At 34.7% G+C, this 20,517-nt stretch overlaps 1 protein-coding gene across 1 annotated transcript in view; it reads right to left on the bottom strand.

The window, feature by feature from the left end:
• Nucleotides 1–847: 847 nt before the first annotated feature.
• LOC118197933 (uncharacterized) overlaps nt 848–20,517 on the bottom strand; it is a 95,351-nt gene continuing 75,681 nt past the window's right edge. The window contains exon 6 of the mRNA XM_085826286.1: nt 848–9,534. Within this exon, the coding sequence (XP_085682412.1) occupies nt 8,551–9,534 (984 nt within the window). The 3' untranslated portion in view covers nt 848–8,550. The remainder of the gene's footprint in view (nt 9,535–20,517) is intronic.

Here is a 20,517-nt window from a genome sequence, read left to right as displayed (position 1 = left end):
CCATCTTACCGCGTCGGTACATTTCGTAACAATATGTTAGCGGTGTCAGAAGCTTAATAGAATGGAGGCTTGCACTCGGTTTTGGCTTTTGGAGAACCGTAGCCCCCTTTTTCGCAAGCATATCAGCCATCTCATTCCCATAAATACCGCAGTGTGAGGGTACCCATTGAAAAGATATCTTGTGGGAAAGTTCTTTTATGACTTCCTGACACTGTTGAACGCATGTGTTCTTAGACTCTTGGTAAGAGGAGATGGCCTGTATTGCTGAAGACATTAACCAATAAGGGTAGCTGCTGTCAGATAAAAACTAATAAAATAATGAAATATGTAATTAACATTAAAAATGAGTTATTTCTAATGAGTTGTTTCTCTTTATCTTGCAAATAACTTTAAATACATACATAAATATTGTTGTAAATATTCATACATGAATATAAATATGTTTCTCTGAATGAGGTAAGATGTTCGCATCTGTGTATACATACTTCTGCAAGTACGTATGTGTTTGTAGAAACAATTATGTGCATAATTTTGAGTATTAAAGGCAGGGATGTTTCTGCATGAAAGCTTATTGCATAAGGAAACATACTACTTGCAGTGATTGATGTATGATTATTAAACTCTCTGATTACTTATGAAATACAAAAGACAAGCCATTTAACCCAAATTTTGGTACTTCCATATTAATAAAACTATATTGATGCAGTTTGGTGTTTTCTTGATTAGATAAAAAGGTAAAAGTCATTTATTGGCTGGAAGTTGGTGGTTTTCATACATTTTTTTAAGAAAGACACCCAAACTAACAATATTTCTCATAAGTTTGTGAACACATGAAAAAAGAATATACTTCAGCGAATAAAAATATAAATTTTAATTATTAAATAAGTGTTATGTGTTACATTATGAGAATGAAACATTTACTTTTGTCTCCAAATCCCTCTGGAATTTTTTTCTGCTTTTCTTCTCCCTAAGCATACAGCAATCTGTTTTGCCTCAGAAAGCCATCATAGACTCGGTGTAGTGCAACACTGATTATCTATCAAACTCATTTCCTCACAGTTCCCTTTAGAGAATTTTTGAAACAATTCTGTATTTTTACACTTACGCTCAGAGGCATAGCTAGGGTTTTCAGCGCCCGGGGACAACTGAAGATTTTGCGCCCCTTTCTCTGTGCCAAGAACGGAAAGCATTTCATTCTAAAATTTCGTAACATCAATTTGGTGCCCCCTGAATGCTGCGCCCGGGGACAGATGTCCCCCCTTGCCCCACCCTAGCTATGCCACTGCTTATGCTTTATGTACTAAGTATTAATAATAAACTAATAAATAAATCAAAAGCTATTTCAGGAAAAGTTACTTTTTAAGAATTTAATTTAATTTTTTTAAGAACTATTTAATTTTAAGAGAAGGCACTATCTTTGTTCAATGACACTGGCAACAGTCATTCTGTAGCCTACTTTTTATACATAATTAGTTGGCACTTGATTTAAATCAAAATAATCATTTCAAATATTGAAAAGGTATTTAAAACATGCCATTGCAAACTTTCACAATACAAATTTTAGAATTCTTATATTTACATATATCCTTAACTTCAATACATTTATTTCTTTAGTTTTAAGGCTGTAAATAATGACAAAAACATTTATAGGAATAATTAAAAAAAAGATTTCTTAAATAAAAAAAGCAGAGTACAGCAGATGCAATGTTACTAAGACAATCCCATCAAATAAAATTAAAATGATCTCATAATGTTATATTAACATAATGTTAAGAACGCTGCCAGATTAGAATTCCTACTTCTGTTAGGACTGTTGTTTGCAAATATCAATTGAATATAATTCTTACCCAGAATATCTCTTGAGTTAAAAATAACAAGAGACAATAAAGTACGAAATTTTGCTGATTCTTTCCGGTACTTAAGTTCCATTCTAAAAGAAATGGGGAAACTGCAGAATCAACCACTGCTTCGCAAGTTTCCCAAAATTGCCAACTTGAAAATAATTACTCAAAGAATTACACAAACTCGGTATCCATGTACATATCGACCTATTTTCACTTAAAAAACACATAAGAGAATGGCAGAAACTTGGCATTGCACACTCCTTTGGCTTTGTCCATATACACATGGATATGCACCATATAAGTGGGCGATTCTGCATCAACTTGAAAATAACAAGTTAAAGAATTGCACAAACACGATGTCCATGTACACATTGACCTATTTCCACTTAAAAAAATCTGACGTGTGACATTCCTTGTACAGAATATTAAAATATATGCATTTTTTCTTGCATTTAATTTAAACTTATTGGATTTAATTAAATTTATTTTGTTGATAGTGCATATAAAAAGCACATTAGAAAAAATGCACTCTTTAAAATTCACTATATTTGTTTACCATAGCGACAATCTGGCCCTAGGTTCACTTAACAACGCTACATTTCATTTATTTTTTAACTCAGAATGCACTAAATTTATATCATCTTAAGAATTATCTAATCATTGCCACATGCTGTATTCAAATACTATCACAAACATAAAATGATGTATAAAAAAAATTATATATATTGTATAAAAAAAAAATTATATATATGTATAAAAAAAAACAACAACCAAAAAAGGAACAGTTTTTCACAGACGATTCAGTATTTCTCATTCAATTAATTCAGTTTTCACTTTGCGACAAGGCAAAAATACATAAAAACTCAAAATATCTGTATTAAAAATTACAAAGTAAATCTTAAACACTTATTTCCTCGAATAAATTCCAGAATGGATTAGCCTGATTTAATTTACAATAATAAAAGAAGGCATTATCTTTGTTATTGCGAAGCTTACTTTCTCTAGATTGGCAACAAATCCGCTATTCTGCTGTTTCAAATGTAAACAAACATTGCTGCCATGGCAAAAATAATTAAGATTAGCAGCACTTAAAAAACTTTTAATTTGTTTATAATTCTAAAAATATTGCATGCAGATTTCTTAAAAGCATAAAAACCTTAACCGGAAGATACAAACAACATAATTCAATCATTTTTAGAGCAAAATGTGCACAATTTAGAAACATATAAAAATACAAAAACTGAGATTACTGAGCCGAGTAACAGAGTGGATATATACATATATTTATATACTTTTGGGTGTGGCCGATTGCAACCAAAATACGAGGTGCACATCTACATGCTATAGCAAATCCTATATACAAAATTTCAATGTTCTGAAGCTACTCGTTTTTGAGTTATGCGAAATACATACATACGTACGCACAGATGCCACGAAAATTTCTTTCCAGAATTCATTTTAAATCAGTTCTATAATTTTTTGGGGGCGGGGAAAGAGTCCTTTATTCTGTTCTTACATATGGATGTCATGCAAAAATATCATTAAATTGCAATTGATAGCTGCCAAAATGGATATTTTTGTTGAAATATGATGCCTGAAGTTTTTTGGGATTACAACACCTTCAGATAATTGTACAAACTTGACACTGAGCACTCCCTTGACTTTGTCCATGTACATATCGATAAGCATCATATAAGTGGACGATTCTGCATTCGTGGAAAAATATTTTCCAAATGCCTTTTTACATATTTATGCATATGGTATTTTTCCACAGCTTTGATATATGCAAAAATTTATTGAAAACTTATTGATGTTGAGAAAAATAATTTTATTTCTAATCACAAGTCTTTGTATTTACGTAGAAAGAGCCAAGTTTTATAAAATGCACTTGCACCCTACAGCATGCACATCGTGATGAAATATCGGTTAGAGTAGACTGAAAGGTACCCCTTGTATTATTGCAAAGTTGTTTCATTTATCACCAAGTTGTTGTTTCATTTATGTTGATTGTTGAGTAGTTGAATGTTCTGTACATCCGTAAATATACTCAGTCAGTAAATAAAGTCAAGGGAGTGAACAATGCCAAGTTTCTGCAATTCTCTGCTGATTTTTTAAGTGAAAATAGGTCAACGTGTACATGGATAAAGTCAAGGGAGTGCACAATGCCTACTTTGTGCAATTCTGTGATGTTTTTTTCCAGTAGCAAATGTATTTGTTATACCAATATTTTATTATAACTCTCTTGTTCTGATCACAATTTGTAATTTTTCACGGTGCATTTATGTAGGTCAATATGCACAAACTCTATCCATGTGCCACCAAAAATCACCAATGGGTACTCGTAAATATACTTTTACCAAAACATCACTGTATAAGTAGTAATACTTTACTGATTATTCCAAAGCATTCAACTAGTTTATTTATACATGTATAATGGAGAGAAAATTTATGTGAAGAGGAAAATAGTACTAATGACAATGGACAACGACTAGTACTTTTTGCTGCTGAACACAACATGATAATTTCAAGCACTATGTTCAGCCACAAGAGAATACACAAGATCATCTAATGGACAAACCTGGATTGGCGTTCATCTAATGGAGAAACCTGGAATCAAACTGATCACGTACTCATTGATTCTAGGCATTCTTCAGATATCCAGGATGTTCGAGGCACCACTTGTGATTCTGACCACTTGCTGGTTATTGCTAAACAAATATAAATTTCGAACACTTGAAAGATACGGGAAGAAAGGCAGAAAAGGTTTGATTGTGAAAAGCTGAAAATTGAGGCAACTGAACGAAATTTCCAGTCCTTACTCAGGGAAGAACTAAGATCTAAAACCATGATTGAACTGGAAACCGTGGAAAATAAATGGAGCTTGCTCAAAGACTTGATCATACGCTTAGCTGACAACACTGGGATATATGTAAAAACTCAAACCAAGGGATTAGTTTGATAATGAATGCTTCCTTGTAACACAGGCAAAAAGAGCTGCTTATAAAAATATGGTTCAAAAGCGACATTCAAGACTTTCTGTTGAGGAATATAAGAGATCTAGAAAACAGAAGATCCACCAGCTTAGGAAAACTCTTTCACAAAGACCTATTTAAGGATGTTAAACATCTGAGAGGGTCCAATGAAAGCCGTGCTTTCTATCGTGAAATTAATCTTGGCCACAAAGGTTTTAAGCCTAGAACTACTGCCTGTGGAGATAAAAAGAACATCATCCTAAATGACAGAAAAGAGGTACTCCGCAGGTGAAATGAGCACTTTAGTAATTCGTTGAATGACCATACACGGGATGGGTCTTCAACCTACCCAAATACCTCTGTAAACACAGATAGTATCCCACTACCATCTTTGGCAGAAGTTAGAGAAGGAATTAAAAAGCTCAAAAATAACAAGGCCCCAGGCCCTGACTTAATTACTTCAGAACTTATTAAAAGTGCTGCAGGTCAAAACATTGAAGAAATACACCACCTCATCGAATCAGTTTGGAACCAAGAAGTTTTACCCGAAGATTGGAAACTGAACATCATCTGTCCTATACATAAAAAAGGAGACATTTTGGAATGTACCAACTACAGGAAAATCGGTCTCCTTTGTGTTTTCTACAAACTATTTTCCAATATACGTTTTAGTAGACTTGTAACTTTTACAGAAAATATCATGGGCGGTTACCAATGTGGTTTCCGCAAAGGAAGATCTGCAGCAGAACAAATCTTTAACATCAGGCAAAGTTTGGAAAAAAACTAATGAAATGTGGCATTGCAATGCACCACCTTTTTGCTGATTTTAAGACCGCCTACGATTCAATAAACCGAAAATATTTAATTGAAGCTATGAGAGAATTTGCAATACCTGAAAAACTTATAAATTTGGTCACCATTACTCTTATTGAGACAAAACTTAAAGTTAAAATCCAGAATAATCTTTCTGAGCCTATTGTTGTTTCAAGTGGTCTCAGACATAATGATGCACTGGCCTGCTTGCTTTTTAACCTTGCCCTCCAAAAAATCATAAAAGACTCCAACATTAATACTCGTGGAATTATCTTTAACAAATATGTTCAGATTTTTGCGTTTGCTGACAATATTGACATAGTTGCACGCAGTCCCGAGTCACTTAGAGAGGCTTTTACATCTCTAGAAGCTGCAGCCACCAAAATGCATCTAGCAATCAACCAAAATATAACTAAATACATTCCATGTGGTAATAACAGCAATCCCTATTTTGAAATTGGGAATTACAAATTTGAAACTGTTAGCAAATTTAAATATTTAGGATCAGAGGTGATTTACTCTGTGATTTAATGTCCGAGATTCGTGGTAGAATCACAGATTGCTAACCGATGTTTTTTCGGTCTAAAAAGTACTTGAAGTCTAACTTCATTAGCAGGAAAACGAAAATTTTAATTTACAAAAGCTTAATCAGACCCATTCTTACATACTCTGCTGAGACCTGGGCGATGAAAGAAAAAGCTAAAAGTATTATTTCTGGATTTGAAAGAAAATTTTTAAGAAGTATTTTTGGTGGCATAAAATGTAACAATATCTGGAGAAGAACTAACTCTGAATATAAATCTATAAATGCTATCTATATCTATAAATGCTTTAAAGAATTAGATATAGTAAAATTTATAAGGATTCAAAGAATTAAATGGGCAGGACACCTGTGCAGAATGGATGAAAATCAAGTAACTAAAAAGATCTCCTCGGCCAGACCATTCGGCACCCGAAAAAGAGGGAGACCTAAACTTAGGTGGCTCGACTGTTTGGAAACAGACTTAAGAATTTTTTAAATAACCAACTGGAATTTTAAAAATATCCATGGCCATGGATAGAAGAGCTTGGAATTCAATTCTGACGAAGGCAAGGGCCCATCCTGGGCTGTCTGGCCATTGAAGAAGATGATAATCCACAGGAACCAGATGTCAAAGCTATACTTAATAATACACAAAAAATAGGGGCATATAAGTATAAACATATAAGTATAACATTTGCATGGAACCGTGAGCAGGAAGAAAGGTATATACAGTACAACGTCCATATTACGGACTCGTTGGGACTTCGGCGATTCCAGATTAGGGTTTTTCCCGGATTATAGATCATCATTTAAATCTAGTAAGATGGCATGCAGAAATTATACTATTAAAAATATGAAACCGTAATTTATGAAATAGAAAGCAATTATGATCTAAAGGGTATCAAATTTTACAAAAAAAAAAAAAAAAAGCTTAATATTTATTTGTTTACTTTTTACTTCATTAAACATTTCTTTCAACATACGCATGCATAAAGCATACACACGGAATGTATGTGCATTCTCTACGTGCATGCGTAAAGTTTGTGGCTTTGAGGTCTGTATTATAGATCATTCCGGATAATGGACGTCTGGATTACGGACTTTGTACTGTATATATATATAAGTACTAACCTTAGCACAATATTTTTTATTTTTTACAGATGAAAAATTACTTATCGGGTGCAAGTTGGTGGTATTGACACCTTTATTTCAGAAAGATTCCCAAACTGTCGATATTATTATAAGCTGGTAAAAATTATCAATGTATTGCAAAAAATCGACTTCAAAATAGAAATTTGAATTATAAAATAAGGATTATGTGACGAATTAAAAAAATTTTCTTTTTCAAATCTTCGTTATTATTTTGCACTATTCTCCTCCCTAAGTATATAGCTATCTGCTTTTGCTAAAAACCATTGCAAAATTGTTCCATTTACAAATTTTCTTGACAAATTTTACCGCAGAATTATTCTATAAGTGCTGGGAAATTCTCCCAGCCATAATTTAAAACAAAGGCAAAAAATATCACGATTTGTTTATAAAAACTGTTGGACTTTAGATTACAACAAAAAAGAATACACAGAAAATGGCAGAAATGTTTGACTGAAGTGATTATAAGCATGTTTGCAGGAAGAATGGTTATGCACATTGTTGCCTGCCTAATGGCATCAAGAACATGGTTCAAAAATCAATGTTTAAACCTACGAAACTGAACACATAAGCTTTCAAAAATCTAAATTCTAAACATTCTCAACATTAAAGGGAGTTATAAAGTGAATGAAATTCCCATTCAAATGAAAATGTTCAAGTTTTCAAACAATTCATGAGATTACCTGAATCAATACAATTGATTGAATGTGACATCAATACAATTTTCTGCTTCAGAACAGTATAATTAGTGCATTACTTTTGATTGTTCGAATATGCTGTTTTAAAACTTTTATTACCAATACTAAGGATAAGAAAAAGCTGCTTTAAATCAAGAGCATTTTAAAATAACTTTTTTTGCAAAGAACAGGTTTTTCTCTTGTGGAAACAATTAAATGATTTATTATGAATTGAGATGAAATGACCAGTTAAATACATCCCATATAGACATTTCTTTATAGCATAGACAAGTCTTCACTACACCCACATGCAAAGGTTCTTATTAATATAACTTTTCAACAAAACACATTAGCCTTTTTATTATCTGTAGAAATGAGTCTCAATTTTTCTATCATTCAAATGATTTATTATACATGTAACTTCTGCAGTATCTCTCTGGTGTGTATATGTTTTTTTTTTAAATCAGGCTTTTGAGTAAATGATTTATTATATACCTCAAAAGATTCCCGTTCTGTGTGAGTAAGTATATGGTTTTGTAACCTAAGTTTGAGGGAATGGCTTCTTACATACATCACACATGAGGCTTCATTCCTGTGTGAATAAGCATATGTTCATTAAAATGCCCTTTTTGAGTAAATGACTTGTTACATACCTCACATACATGAGGTTTCTGTCCAGTGTGAATAAGCATATGTTTGTTTAAATCACCTTTTTGCACAAATAACTTATTACATACCTCACATACATGAGGTTTCTCTCCGGTGTGAAGAAGCATATGGTTGTTTAAATTACCTTTTTGAGCAAATGACCTGTTACATACCTCACACACATGAGGTTTCTCTCCACTGTGAAAACGCATATGCTTATTTAAATTGCCTTTTAGAGTAAATGACTTATTACATAACTCACACACATGAGAATTCTTTCTTGTGTGAATAAGTATATGTTCGTTTAAGTTACCTTTAAGAGTAAATGACTTTTTACATATCTTGCACACATGTGGTTTTTCTCCTGTGTGAATAAGTAAATGACAGTTTAAACTACGTTTGTAAGGAAATGACTTATTACATACATCACACACATAAGGTTTCTCTCCACTGTGAATAAATATGTGGTTCTTTAAACTACGCTTGTGAATAAATGACTTATTACATACACCACACACATGAGGTTTGTCGCCAGTATGAATAAGTATATGTTCGTTTAAATCCCGTTTTTGAGCAAATGATTTGTTACATACCTCACACACATGAGGTTTCTTCCCTGTGTGAAGAAGCATATGTTCATTTAAATGAGATTTTCCAGCAAATGACTTATTACAAATCTCACACGCATGATGCTTCTTTCCTGTGTGAAGAAGCATATGCCTGTTTAAACTAGATTTGAAACCAAATGGCTTCCTACATATCTCACAAACATAAGGTTTCTTTCCTGCATGAATAAGCGTATTCATGCTTAAGGTGGTCATTCGTCCAAATGAATTCTTACATACCTTACACATGCATTTTTTTCTCCTGTAGATATACGCAGCTGCTAGTGTAAAGAACCATACTATCTAAATGACTTGCTATATACCTCATACAGAAGGTTTCTTTATAATGTCAAGAAATATCTGATTGTTTAGATAAATTTTTAATCTAAATGACATGTTACACACTGCCCACATGAGTTTCATTCTTTTGTTTGAGTAAGCATATTGAGTTGGAAACTAGACTTATCGGCAAATGATTTATTCACACCTTACATTATGATTATACCTTATTCTGTATTAAGACGGAAATGCAGGTTTCATTCAGGTTCCTGTGTAAATGATGTTTACCTACCCCACGTACGTGAGGTTACATTGTTGGGTGAGAAAACATGAGCTCTTTTAAGGAGTTCCTTTCTCCGCATGACAATTTCCAATACACTTTCTCAAATATACTCGAAAAACTGACAACTTTTGGTCTCTTAGGATATATAATCAAGAATCACAAATTCATGGCACTCTGGGAGATGTTGCAATTTCAGGACTGAACCTGGAATGTTTAAATTAAGCAAAGTAGTTGGTGCAGCCACATATGATATAAAAACGCTAATACATTTTGAACAGAAAACACATCTAGCGCGAAATACACATGGCATGATTTTCAGGAACAAGTCATGAAAAATAAGTTTGTTTGTTTCGGACTAACACTTCTCACCTTATCTCTCATACCGCTTAGCGCAGAATAGGCTGCATCAACAAAGTTCAGTAGGAGGAGCTGCGTGACGTCCATAAATGGGTGGGACTAAGCTTATGACGTCACAATGCAGTCTCGCATTTACACTACGTGTATTTTCTATGTTGTCTTAAAAATAACGATAATAAATTGTTTATTATTGTAAATTCATATAAAATTCTTTACTTTTAATTTACATTTATAACATTTAACCTTAGGCGTTACTGATAATAAGTATAATAAATTGTTTATATTTAAAATTACCAAGATACAGTGAGCGAATTCTACCAATTATTAAAACGATAAACAACGTCGCAGTCTCTAATAGAGCTACTATACCCTTTATAGTAGCCTTAGTCTCTGATACTTGTAGAGCTTCAATATTTTCAAAGATTTTTATTAAATTATCATTAGTCCAAAGGGATTTGAATCCCGAAGGACTATTAGTTTCGTTTTGGCATTTTGCGTCGGACTCATAAATGTCGGTTCACTTTTCAAACTGTTGCCACAAAATGTTAGAGTCCTGCATTATATTTGAAGAAATTAAATAATGAAAAATCTGCATAAAAGTATGTATATTTCTCGTACTGTGATAAAACAACGGTACATAGAGTCAACGAATTTTGAATAACGTAATCCTCCAACGAATATGAGCATGTGGAAGACCAAATTTGAAATTTGAAATTTATTTTATGATCGATTTCCTATTTTTTAAAACTTTGACGAATTTTTGATTAACAAACTCAAGGATTTCAAAGCGAGCAATGGCAACGTTGTGCAGAAAAAACATTTTTATCTCCAGCGCGTGAGTCTCTGTATCGGAAATTCTAAAGATATGCTCGTTTTAAAACTATTTTGCGATATTGCTGTTGCACTGGATCTTATGGTTTAAGTGCGAGGAACATGATATTTAATAAAGAAAGGTAACACACAAAATGTTAAAAAACGCCCCTCTGGACGTAATTTAAAATCTGAAACATTTCAGATTTTGTTTTATATTTTTATTTTTTTATTAATTTTTTTATTTTATAACGTTGCGCGCCTCCAACTTGCACGCAACCAAGAGGTGACTGTGAAAACTTGTATAAAAGATAGAGCCTAGTGAAGGGTTTAAGTCCCTTTTTATTCAACGTAATAAATTACAATTGCGTCCTCTTGACGCTTACAGACTGTGCCAACTTGGCAGTCAAATAAAAATAATAACCTGAAAAGAAAGTAAAGACAAGATTCTAACTACGAGGCTCTCTAAAATAACTAACTCACCGCGTTTTACAATACCGCTGCTAATTCAGCAGACTTGAAGCTCACTGGAACGATTACCACTACTTCCCGCCAAGCACATAGGCCGCAACGCGGGGTTCTTCAATTCTCGCTAACTACCTCCGCGCTCGCTAAGTAAGAATATCACACCGAACTCGTTTCCTTCTATTTAAATCATACTACTTCCGCTGATAATTTGAATCCTTGCGCGTTCTACTAAAATTTACATATTCTGGCATTGGCAGTTCCAGGGGAAAGTAAGGCTTGACAGGAAAGATAGTTTAAACTTAAAATAAATGTTAGTTAAAATAAATATAAACCCTACATTTGCCGCTGCCAGAATTTGGAAAACTTGGAAGCAGGTCCTACAAACGACCTGTTGTAAGTTTCTCTAATTCTGAACTAACTGGCGAGAACCTCGTTTACACACAAAAATCTTATATAACCATTTGTATACTAAAATTCTGTTGATCGTTACAAAGCTTTCTTCTTACAGCAACTATTCCTGGACTTCATCAATCAATCTTGGTCTTTCCTTCCAGCATCTGGAAGGAATAAGTATCAGTATCTTTCTACATACATTATAATTTACACTTTCTTGACACAATAAATTTTTGTTTTTAAACGATTCATTTTTCTTAGTTATTGCTTACTTCACATTCATTCAATTTTTCAAGCATTAATTTAACTTTACCCTGGCTCTCCACCGTGTGTGGTGTCAAACGGGAATATTCGTGTTTTAGTCTTTCAACACTTCCCCTAACCACCATGATTTGTTAGAATTCAACGACAAAATAGACACACCTTACTCGACATTCTACAACTCAATGAGCTACTTTAATATTCTTAAAAATTCAAATGTAGGTGGAGAACCCTACAAAACACATTCATTCTAACTTCCCCCTCATTCATCTTTAAACATGCAGGCTTTCGCTCTAAAGGATGACTTTATCTACAATTTACTACTTAAATTTTGACTTCATTGCTTTTAAGCATGCACTTTTAGCATCTACAATTTTATGCTTCTGGATTAAATTCTACTTTTACATAACCTTCGAGGATTTACGTACATTTACAAAATTTTAATACATATGCTTTTTACAATTTACCATAAAATGAATAAGAGAAAATAAATTTTTACTTTACTCATTCTTCGCCAAGCTGGCAGCACTGAAACTAAAATTCTTATTAATACAAGAATACGAAGTTATTTTTATCTCCGGCCAAATTTTGGCTTTAACATAACAGATATAGTCTTTCGACCAACAGAAAATGCTTGTTTTTAGCTTTTACACTTAAAGAAAATAATACTTTTGCCTTAGCTAAATAAAGTAAAACAAAACTAAGTCTCAACCGAGACATATTGACTTTCGTCAAAACATAGAACTTCGTACTTATGCATAACATTTCGGAACAAAAGAGAAAAAAAAATATAGAAGGTTTTAACTTATCTTTGAGTTTTCGATGCTTGAAACTCCGTCATCCGTTTTTGGCAAAATTGATCCCAAGTTAGAGGTTTCATGGATGCCAATTTCTCCTTACTGCCCTCCGAGTGTCGTCCACGTTGCTTTTTCTTTTGCGTCCTCTACATGCTGGCCTCTTGGCGGAGTAATCGTCTGGTTGTTGTCCTTTCCGTTTCTCCCTGGGACGGTTGGTCTTGACGTCCTCCGGTCTGGAGTCCTTCTTGAATTTCTTCAGTTCCTCGTATTTTTGTGCCTCCTGTTGGCGTTTCAGTTTCCGGAACGGCGGCCTTGCTGGCACCTGACTCTGTGGCCGTGTGCGCGTTCTCCTTGATGTGTAATTTCTCCTGCTATCCTTTGTAGGTGGTGGTTTTCTCTTTACCACGGTTTCTTTACCCGGTTCATCTGTATTTTTGTTTTTCTTAAACGCCGGAGTTTGAAAATCATTTTTTCTTTTTGATACCGACGTCCGGGTTGTAGAAGTGCTAGGTCTCTCTTCAGTTCTCTGTTTCTTGGGTGGTGGAATAGTTGTTGTAGTCTCTGGCCCTTCTATTTCGTTTAGACTTGAGTCCTGCAAGAAACTTTTAAGGATTTCAAAATCATTTGGATTATAGTATTTTTTCACCTGGTCGGGACTTGCTTTACAGATTTCCCCTCTCTCGTTCTTAAGATATAAGACTACTCCTTTGATTTCCTAAATTACATAGGGGCCTTCAAACTTTGGAGCTAGCTTTGCCATAAAATTGTCTGGGGCACTTGATAAAGAAAATTTCCGCTTCAATACTTTATCCCCAACTTTAAAATCTGCTTCACGGCGTTTTCTATCGTAATATAGTTTTTGCCTATTTCTTGCCGTATCCGAGGTTTTAAGCGCCTGATCAATGAGCTTTTGCACATCTTTTTGTTTAAACTCCTGCTCTCTTTGTTGCACAAAAAATAATTTATCTAAAGGCGTAATTAACTTTCTGCCTAAAAATAATTCTGCTGGAGTTTTTCCCGTAGTATCATGATGTGCCGTTCTTAAAGCATAAGCTAATTCATTTATGTAGCCATCCCAGCGCTTGTGATGTGTGCTAACGTAACTGCGAATTATTTTTACTATGTTTTTATTACCTCTTTCTGCTATGTTAGCCTGTGGTCTATACGGAACCATTTTGATACGGCGTATGCCAAGTCCATTGCATATGTTTTCAAATATTTGACTAATGAATTGTTTTCCGTTATCGCTAATGACTTTTATCGGTGCACCGTATTTTAAAATGTATCTGTGTAAGAATGCATCTGCGACTGTTTTGGCTGACGCGCGTTTAAGTGGAAAAATTTCTATCCATTTTGAAAAATGGTCTACTATTACTAAAAGAAAACGATTTTTATTTAACTCGCTCTGGGGGAAGGGACCAAGGAGATCTATGCCTAAAATTTCATTCGGAAATGTAGCGCGAATGCTATTTAAGTACCTATTAAGTAGCGCGAATGCTATTTAAGTAGTAAGTATTAAGGCCGGGCTGTAATTAATATCATTTATTAACTGACATTGATTGCAGGACCTGACATACGCCGTTACTATTTTGTATCATTGCGGGAAATATACCGCCTCGAGTACCCTTTTTATAGTCTTTCTGACCCCGAGGTGGCCCGCTGTTTTTTCTTCGTGCAACTCCTTCAAAATGCTTAATCGAAGCGAGGCTGGGATGACTGGTTTATACTCAAGATTTTCGTTTGTTGTTTTCGTATAGAATAATAAATTATCTATTATTTCATAGTTTTTTGCTCTATTTCTTATCGCATCGATATCTGTATGCTCAAAGCTTTCGGGGTCTTTCAAATAAGCATAGATATTTCCAAATTCAGGATCAGCTTTCAGTTCAGTAATAGCCGTATCTCTAGAATCTAAAATTTTTGAAGTCAACACAGCGCATTTAAGTTCATTTCCTTCATCGTCCAGTTTTATACGAGAAAGTGCGTCAGCTACATTGTTTTCCTTACCTGGTTTATATTTTATTGTGATACTATATTCTTGGAGTTTTAAAGCCCATCTTATTAACCTGGGCGTTAGGTTTTTTCCCGAGTAAAGTCTACCAACAGCCGCATGATCCGAAAAGACTGTTACTGGCGATTTGCCGAAATAAACTCGAAATTTGTGTACAGCCATTAATACGGCTAATGTTTCTCTTTCTGTAGCTGCATAATTCCTTTGTGTCTGATTCAACGTTTTACTAAAAAATGCCAGCGGATGGTTATTTTGCATAAGAACCGCCCCACCGCATAGTCTGACGCATCTGCTGCAATTTCCAGGTTTTCGTCCCCCTCAGGGAATTTTAAAACAGGGGCATTAATAAGCGCTTCTTTTAATCTTTCAAAAGCTGTGTTAGCTTCCGCTGTCCACGTAAATTTACTCTTTTTTCTTTTGATTACTAAGAGTGGTTCAACAATATTAGCGAAATCTTTTATGAAAGATCGATAGTAAGAACATAATCCAAGGAAAGATGAAAGTTTCTTGGCGGTGTTGGGCGGTGGGAAATTCTTAATAGCTTTTATTTTTGAATCTTGCGTTTCTATACCCTTTTGCGAAATTTTATAACCGAGATATTTAAGTTCTTTAGTTGCGAACTTGCATTTTGAGGCGTTAATTGTAAGACCGGCCTCTTTTAATAATTTAAAAACTTGTTCGAGGTCATTAATGTGTTGTTCCAACGTACTACTCGTTATATTATATCATCTAGATAAATTAAAGTTGATTTTCCTAGGACAGGCTTTAGAACAATGTCCATAGCTCTCTGGAATGTTGATGGGGCCCCACACAACCCAAAGGGCATGCGTAAAAATGCATAAGTGCCCGATTTTGTTATAAACGCGGTTTTATGTATATTTTCGGGTCTCATAGCTATTTGATAGTAGCCAGACGTTAAGTCCAAAGTAGACATATATCTTGTCGATTTGATCTGTCTAATGATCTCGTCTATAACCGGCAAAGGGTAAACTGGAAATTTAGTAATACTATTTAGTTTTCTGTAATCAATAGCAAACCTCCAAGCCCTTTTATCCGAAGGAGGAAACTTGTTCTTTTTCCTACATAGTACGACTGGACTCGCGTACTCACTATTTATGGGCGTTATTATTTTATTCTTTAACATCTCCTGAATATGTTCTTCGATGATTAGGTCTTTTTGTTTATCATAACCATACGGTTTAGTCCTACAAGGTTTTTCGGCATTTAATTGGATCTTGTGAGTTACTATCTGGCAGTTTCCTGGTTTTTCTGAAAACAAATGAGAAAAATTACTCACCACTTGCTGTATTGCTTTACTTTCATGGTCATTCAGATGGCTAAGGTCCACTTCAGGTGTCTCCACAGGTTCCACCACCCTCTGGTCCATCTCCAACACCACGGAACTATCCTGAAAATTTAACTTGGCCCTTGCGGCCCTTAAAAAGTCCATACCTAAAATAAGAGAGTGTTGTAGGTCTTTCACCACAAAAATTAATACTTTGAGATTTTCCTCTTTTACCTGTAAGTTTAATGATAATTTCCCGATGCAGTGACATGTTTTTCCTTGCGCTGCTATAATTTCCGTATTTCTGGTTTTAAATAGTCGTATCCTATAAAAATTCTTTTTGAAGAACTTTTCACTCATAAAATTTCCTTCTGCTCCTGTATCGATGAGGGCTTCTACTGGTACATCGCCAACCAGGACTTGTATAATTGGTAGCTGTGAGATTTTTACGATGACCGTGTTTAAATGTCTATTTGAGGGTTTTTTTAAAACTTCCGGGGTCTGGACCCTCCCTTTCACAGGCCCCTCTACTCGTTTAAAGCTTTCCTTTCAATCTGTGTCTTCTGGGTACGCGGATGTTTATTTTCAAATTTTCTTTTTGGGCCTTGACCTTCGAGTTTCGATGCGTTAGCTTGATAGTTCTTACCCCCATAAGAGCGATTTCCATTTCTGGTTTCCTCCTTCCTTCGGGTACTTTGAGAATATGTTTCTCCTCTCGCTTTTTCCGCTATTCTGCGATTTTGAAACTTCACCGCCAATTCGAAGAGTTCCTGCAATGTTCTTGGGTTTCTAATTTCAAAGTAGTCTTGAACAGCGGGTAACAATCTTGGTACTATTATTTCAATAATCTCCGCATCGGGTTTCTTCCCATACAGCATATCCGTTAGCTTGATTTTTCGTAGAATAAAGTCCGTCAATTCTGCTGTATCCTGTTGATAGAAACTATATAGCTCGGCTTCCAGCCGTGCGCGATCATTCACTATGGGGAAGGCCTTTACTAACGATTTTTTGAAATTTTCAAATGTATATGTCTGGCTTGCAAATTCCCCTAATAAAAATTTACCTATATTTTCCACCATAGCGTGGCCTGTCCTCTTAGTGCTGATGTGGCGATGGCAACTTTTTGTCTTTCAGGCACAGGGTAGAGCTGAAAGTGGTTTTCTAGACCTTCTAAAAATACCGCCACCGAATTTTTTCCGTCGAAATGGACGTTTGGCTTGATTGATGCTCTCAAAGTCTGGACCAGGTATCCAAATCCTTCTAACTGAGTTGTCATTTCTTGGTGTTGTCCAGCGGCTTCCATCCAGTTTTCGGCCATTTCAGTTCGATAATTGTTCGGGCGCCAATATAACGTTGCGCGCCTCCAACTTGCACGCAACCAAGAGGTGACTGTGAAAACTTGTATAAAAGGTAGAGCCTAGTGAAGGGTTTAAGTCCCTTTTTATTCAACGTAATAAATTACAATTGCGTCCTCTTGACGCTTACAGACTGTGCCAACTTGGCAGTCAAATAAAAATAATAACCTGAAAAGAAAGTAAAGACAAGATTCTAACTACGAGGCTCTCTAAAATAACTAACTCACCGCGTTTTACAATACCGCTGCTAATTCAGCAGACTTGAAGCTCACTGGAACGATTACCACTACTTCCCGCCAAGCACATAGGCCGCAACGCGGGGTTCTTCAATTCTCGCTAACTACCTCCGCGCTCGCTAAGTAAGAATATCACACCGAACTCGTTTCCTTCTATTTAAATCATACTACTTCCGCTGATAATTTGAATCCTTGCGCGTTCTACTAAAATTTACATATTCTGGCATTGGCAGTTCCAGGGGAAAGTAAGGCTTGACAGGAAAGATAGTTTAAACTTAAAATAAATATTAGTTAAAATAAATATAAACCCTACAATTTATACAAATAAATTTTTTTTAATTTAAATTTATATTGTGGAACGTTTCAATTTTATCATGTTTACAAATTACCTTCTTGCTACGTAACGACATAATTCCTTACATACCAATAATTAGACAATTTTCATTATTTCTAAAAATTTTAAACTTTACATTAATAAAAAAAGAAGAATATTTTTTATTGCATATGAACATCATTACACAGCTTTCATATCAGTTTCTAAAATGCCTAAATCACGCCATATTCTGTGTAGGCATGCTAGAATTCTACGCATTAATAAATAAAAAAATCTAATTTCTCAGAATGAAAGAAAATAATATAATAAAATAAATACTACAAACTTGGAACACTAAGCAATGCTTCACATACGCACGCACACACATATTATCAATGAACTCATATTATCAAGTGCAATTACGATACCAAACACTACGTATTAAAATATGAGGTAAACGTTACTTCAAGAGTTAAAGTTAACAATTTTGCTACTGTTGAGTAGATCGTCGGGCTATCGATATATGTCGTAAGTCGGAAAGCGTTATAAACATATCAAAACCAAAAAAATAAAAATACAATTTAAATGAAAAATAATGTGTTAAATATAATTCACAATAAAAACAACAATACAAATTTAAAATACACAAACGATATGTTAAACATTGCACATAAATAAAGTTACATTACTGCTCGGCATCACACACAACCTCGTTTTCTCTTCTACACAACGATCAGTATTCGCTCGAAAAACATCAAAGAATTCCACAAACTCGGTGTCCATGTGCTCATCCATCTATTTTCACTTCAAGAAAAATCAGAGAATTGCTCAAACTCAGCATTGTGCAGCACATTGACTTTGACCATGTGCACATCGATCTATTTTCACTTAAAAAAACATCCCAGAGTTGCACAAACTCGGCATAGCGCACCACATTGGCTTTGCCCATGTGCACATCCATCTATTTTCACTTAAAAAACATCCCAGAATAGCACAAACTCGGCATTGCGTACCACATTGGCTTGCCCATGTGCACATCGATCTATTTTCACTTCAAAAAACATCCCAGAATTGCACAAACTCGGCATCGCGCACAACCTCGGCATTGCGCACAACACTGGCTTTGCCCATGTGCACATTGATCTATTTTCACTTAAAAAACATCCCAGAATTGCACAAACTCGGCATCGCGCACCACATTGGCTTTGCGCATGTGCCCATCGATCTATTTTCACTTCAAAAAACATCCCAGAATTGCACAACCTCGGCATTGCGCACCACACTGGCTTTGCCCATGTGCACATCGATCTAGTTTTACTTAAAAAAAATCCCAGAATTGCACAAACTCGGGATCGCGCACCACATTGGCTTTGCCCATGTGCACATCGATCTATTTTCACTTAAAAAACATCCCAGAATTGCACACACCCGGCATTGTGCACCACTCAATATCGTCTATACGTCTCAAAACCGTCTCTCTACTAGTTTCATATTTGTTCCACAAATTGGGCACTTATACGATATTGCAATGGAACTTTTCTGCATACACCATTCAATAGCGCTCTTTTTGCCTCTTCGCTCCAACTGATTAAAAAAATCCAGATTCAGATACTCGTCCATTCTGCAGTAAGCACCGATTTAGACACACTCATCAATAATCAAAACATTCTTTAAGCAAAAGACAGACAAAGTAGACAGATGTCTTTTGTTGCACCCGCTAAGTCTTTCTGCACCGATGGGCGAAAAATCAAGCATAGGTGCGAAGGAAAGGTATATAGAAAGGGGGCAATTTCGTATTTCAGAGGAGAGTAAAAAGGAACTTCGTATATTTTATACGAGTTCGAAAGGCCAGGAAGAAAAGATGGGACAAAATAAAGTAAAAAATAAATGGCCCAAAAGTAATGGAGAAGGAAAAAAAATTATTTATAATTAAAAAAAAGGGCCTATAGAAAGAAAAAGAAAGGAAGTAAGAGAATTTTGTGGAAAAAAAAAAAAAAAACCACGTTTGTGTTTATGAGTGTAGTCAAAGTTGTTATCATTTACATTAAATAGAGTCTTCCAGGTGTGTGTAATGAGTGTGTTTTGTAAAGCTGAATAGATGTAAAGATGGGGGAAAATTAATAATAAAATAATAAATATTGGGGGTCCAGTCACATAACAGTATAAGTCAAGTTTAGAAGCTAACTTTTGCTATAACAGAGAAACTAAAATTTAAAAATTTTTAAATTTAAACTTTTATTTTTTAACATAGAAACCAATATTAGCCTACCTTGAGACACAGTAACAGAAGACACATAAGATCAAGATACATATAATACATGCAAAGTTATACATTAAACTAAGTAACATCACCTATTGCGGTTTCCAACATATTTATATACTCAAAAAACACATCAGATAAAATCATAAATCCAAAACAAGGCGAGAACATATCAGCA

This window comes from Stegodyphus dumicola, chromosome 11 (assembly GCF_044657685.1).
Source record: "Stegodyphus dumicola isolate Sdum_Otavi_A_Nest chromosome 11, ASM4465768v1".
Taxonomy (NCBI): domain Eukaryota; kingdom Metazoa; phylum Arthropoda; class Arachnida; order Araneae; family Eresidae; genus Stegodyphus; species Stegodyphus dumicola.
This window is presented reverse-complemented; position numbering and strand designations above follow the sequence as displayed.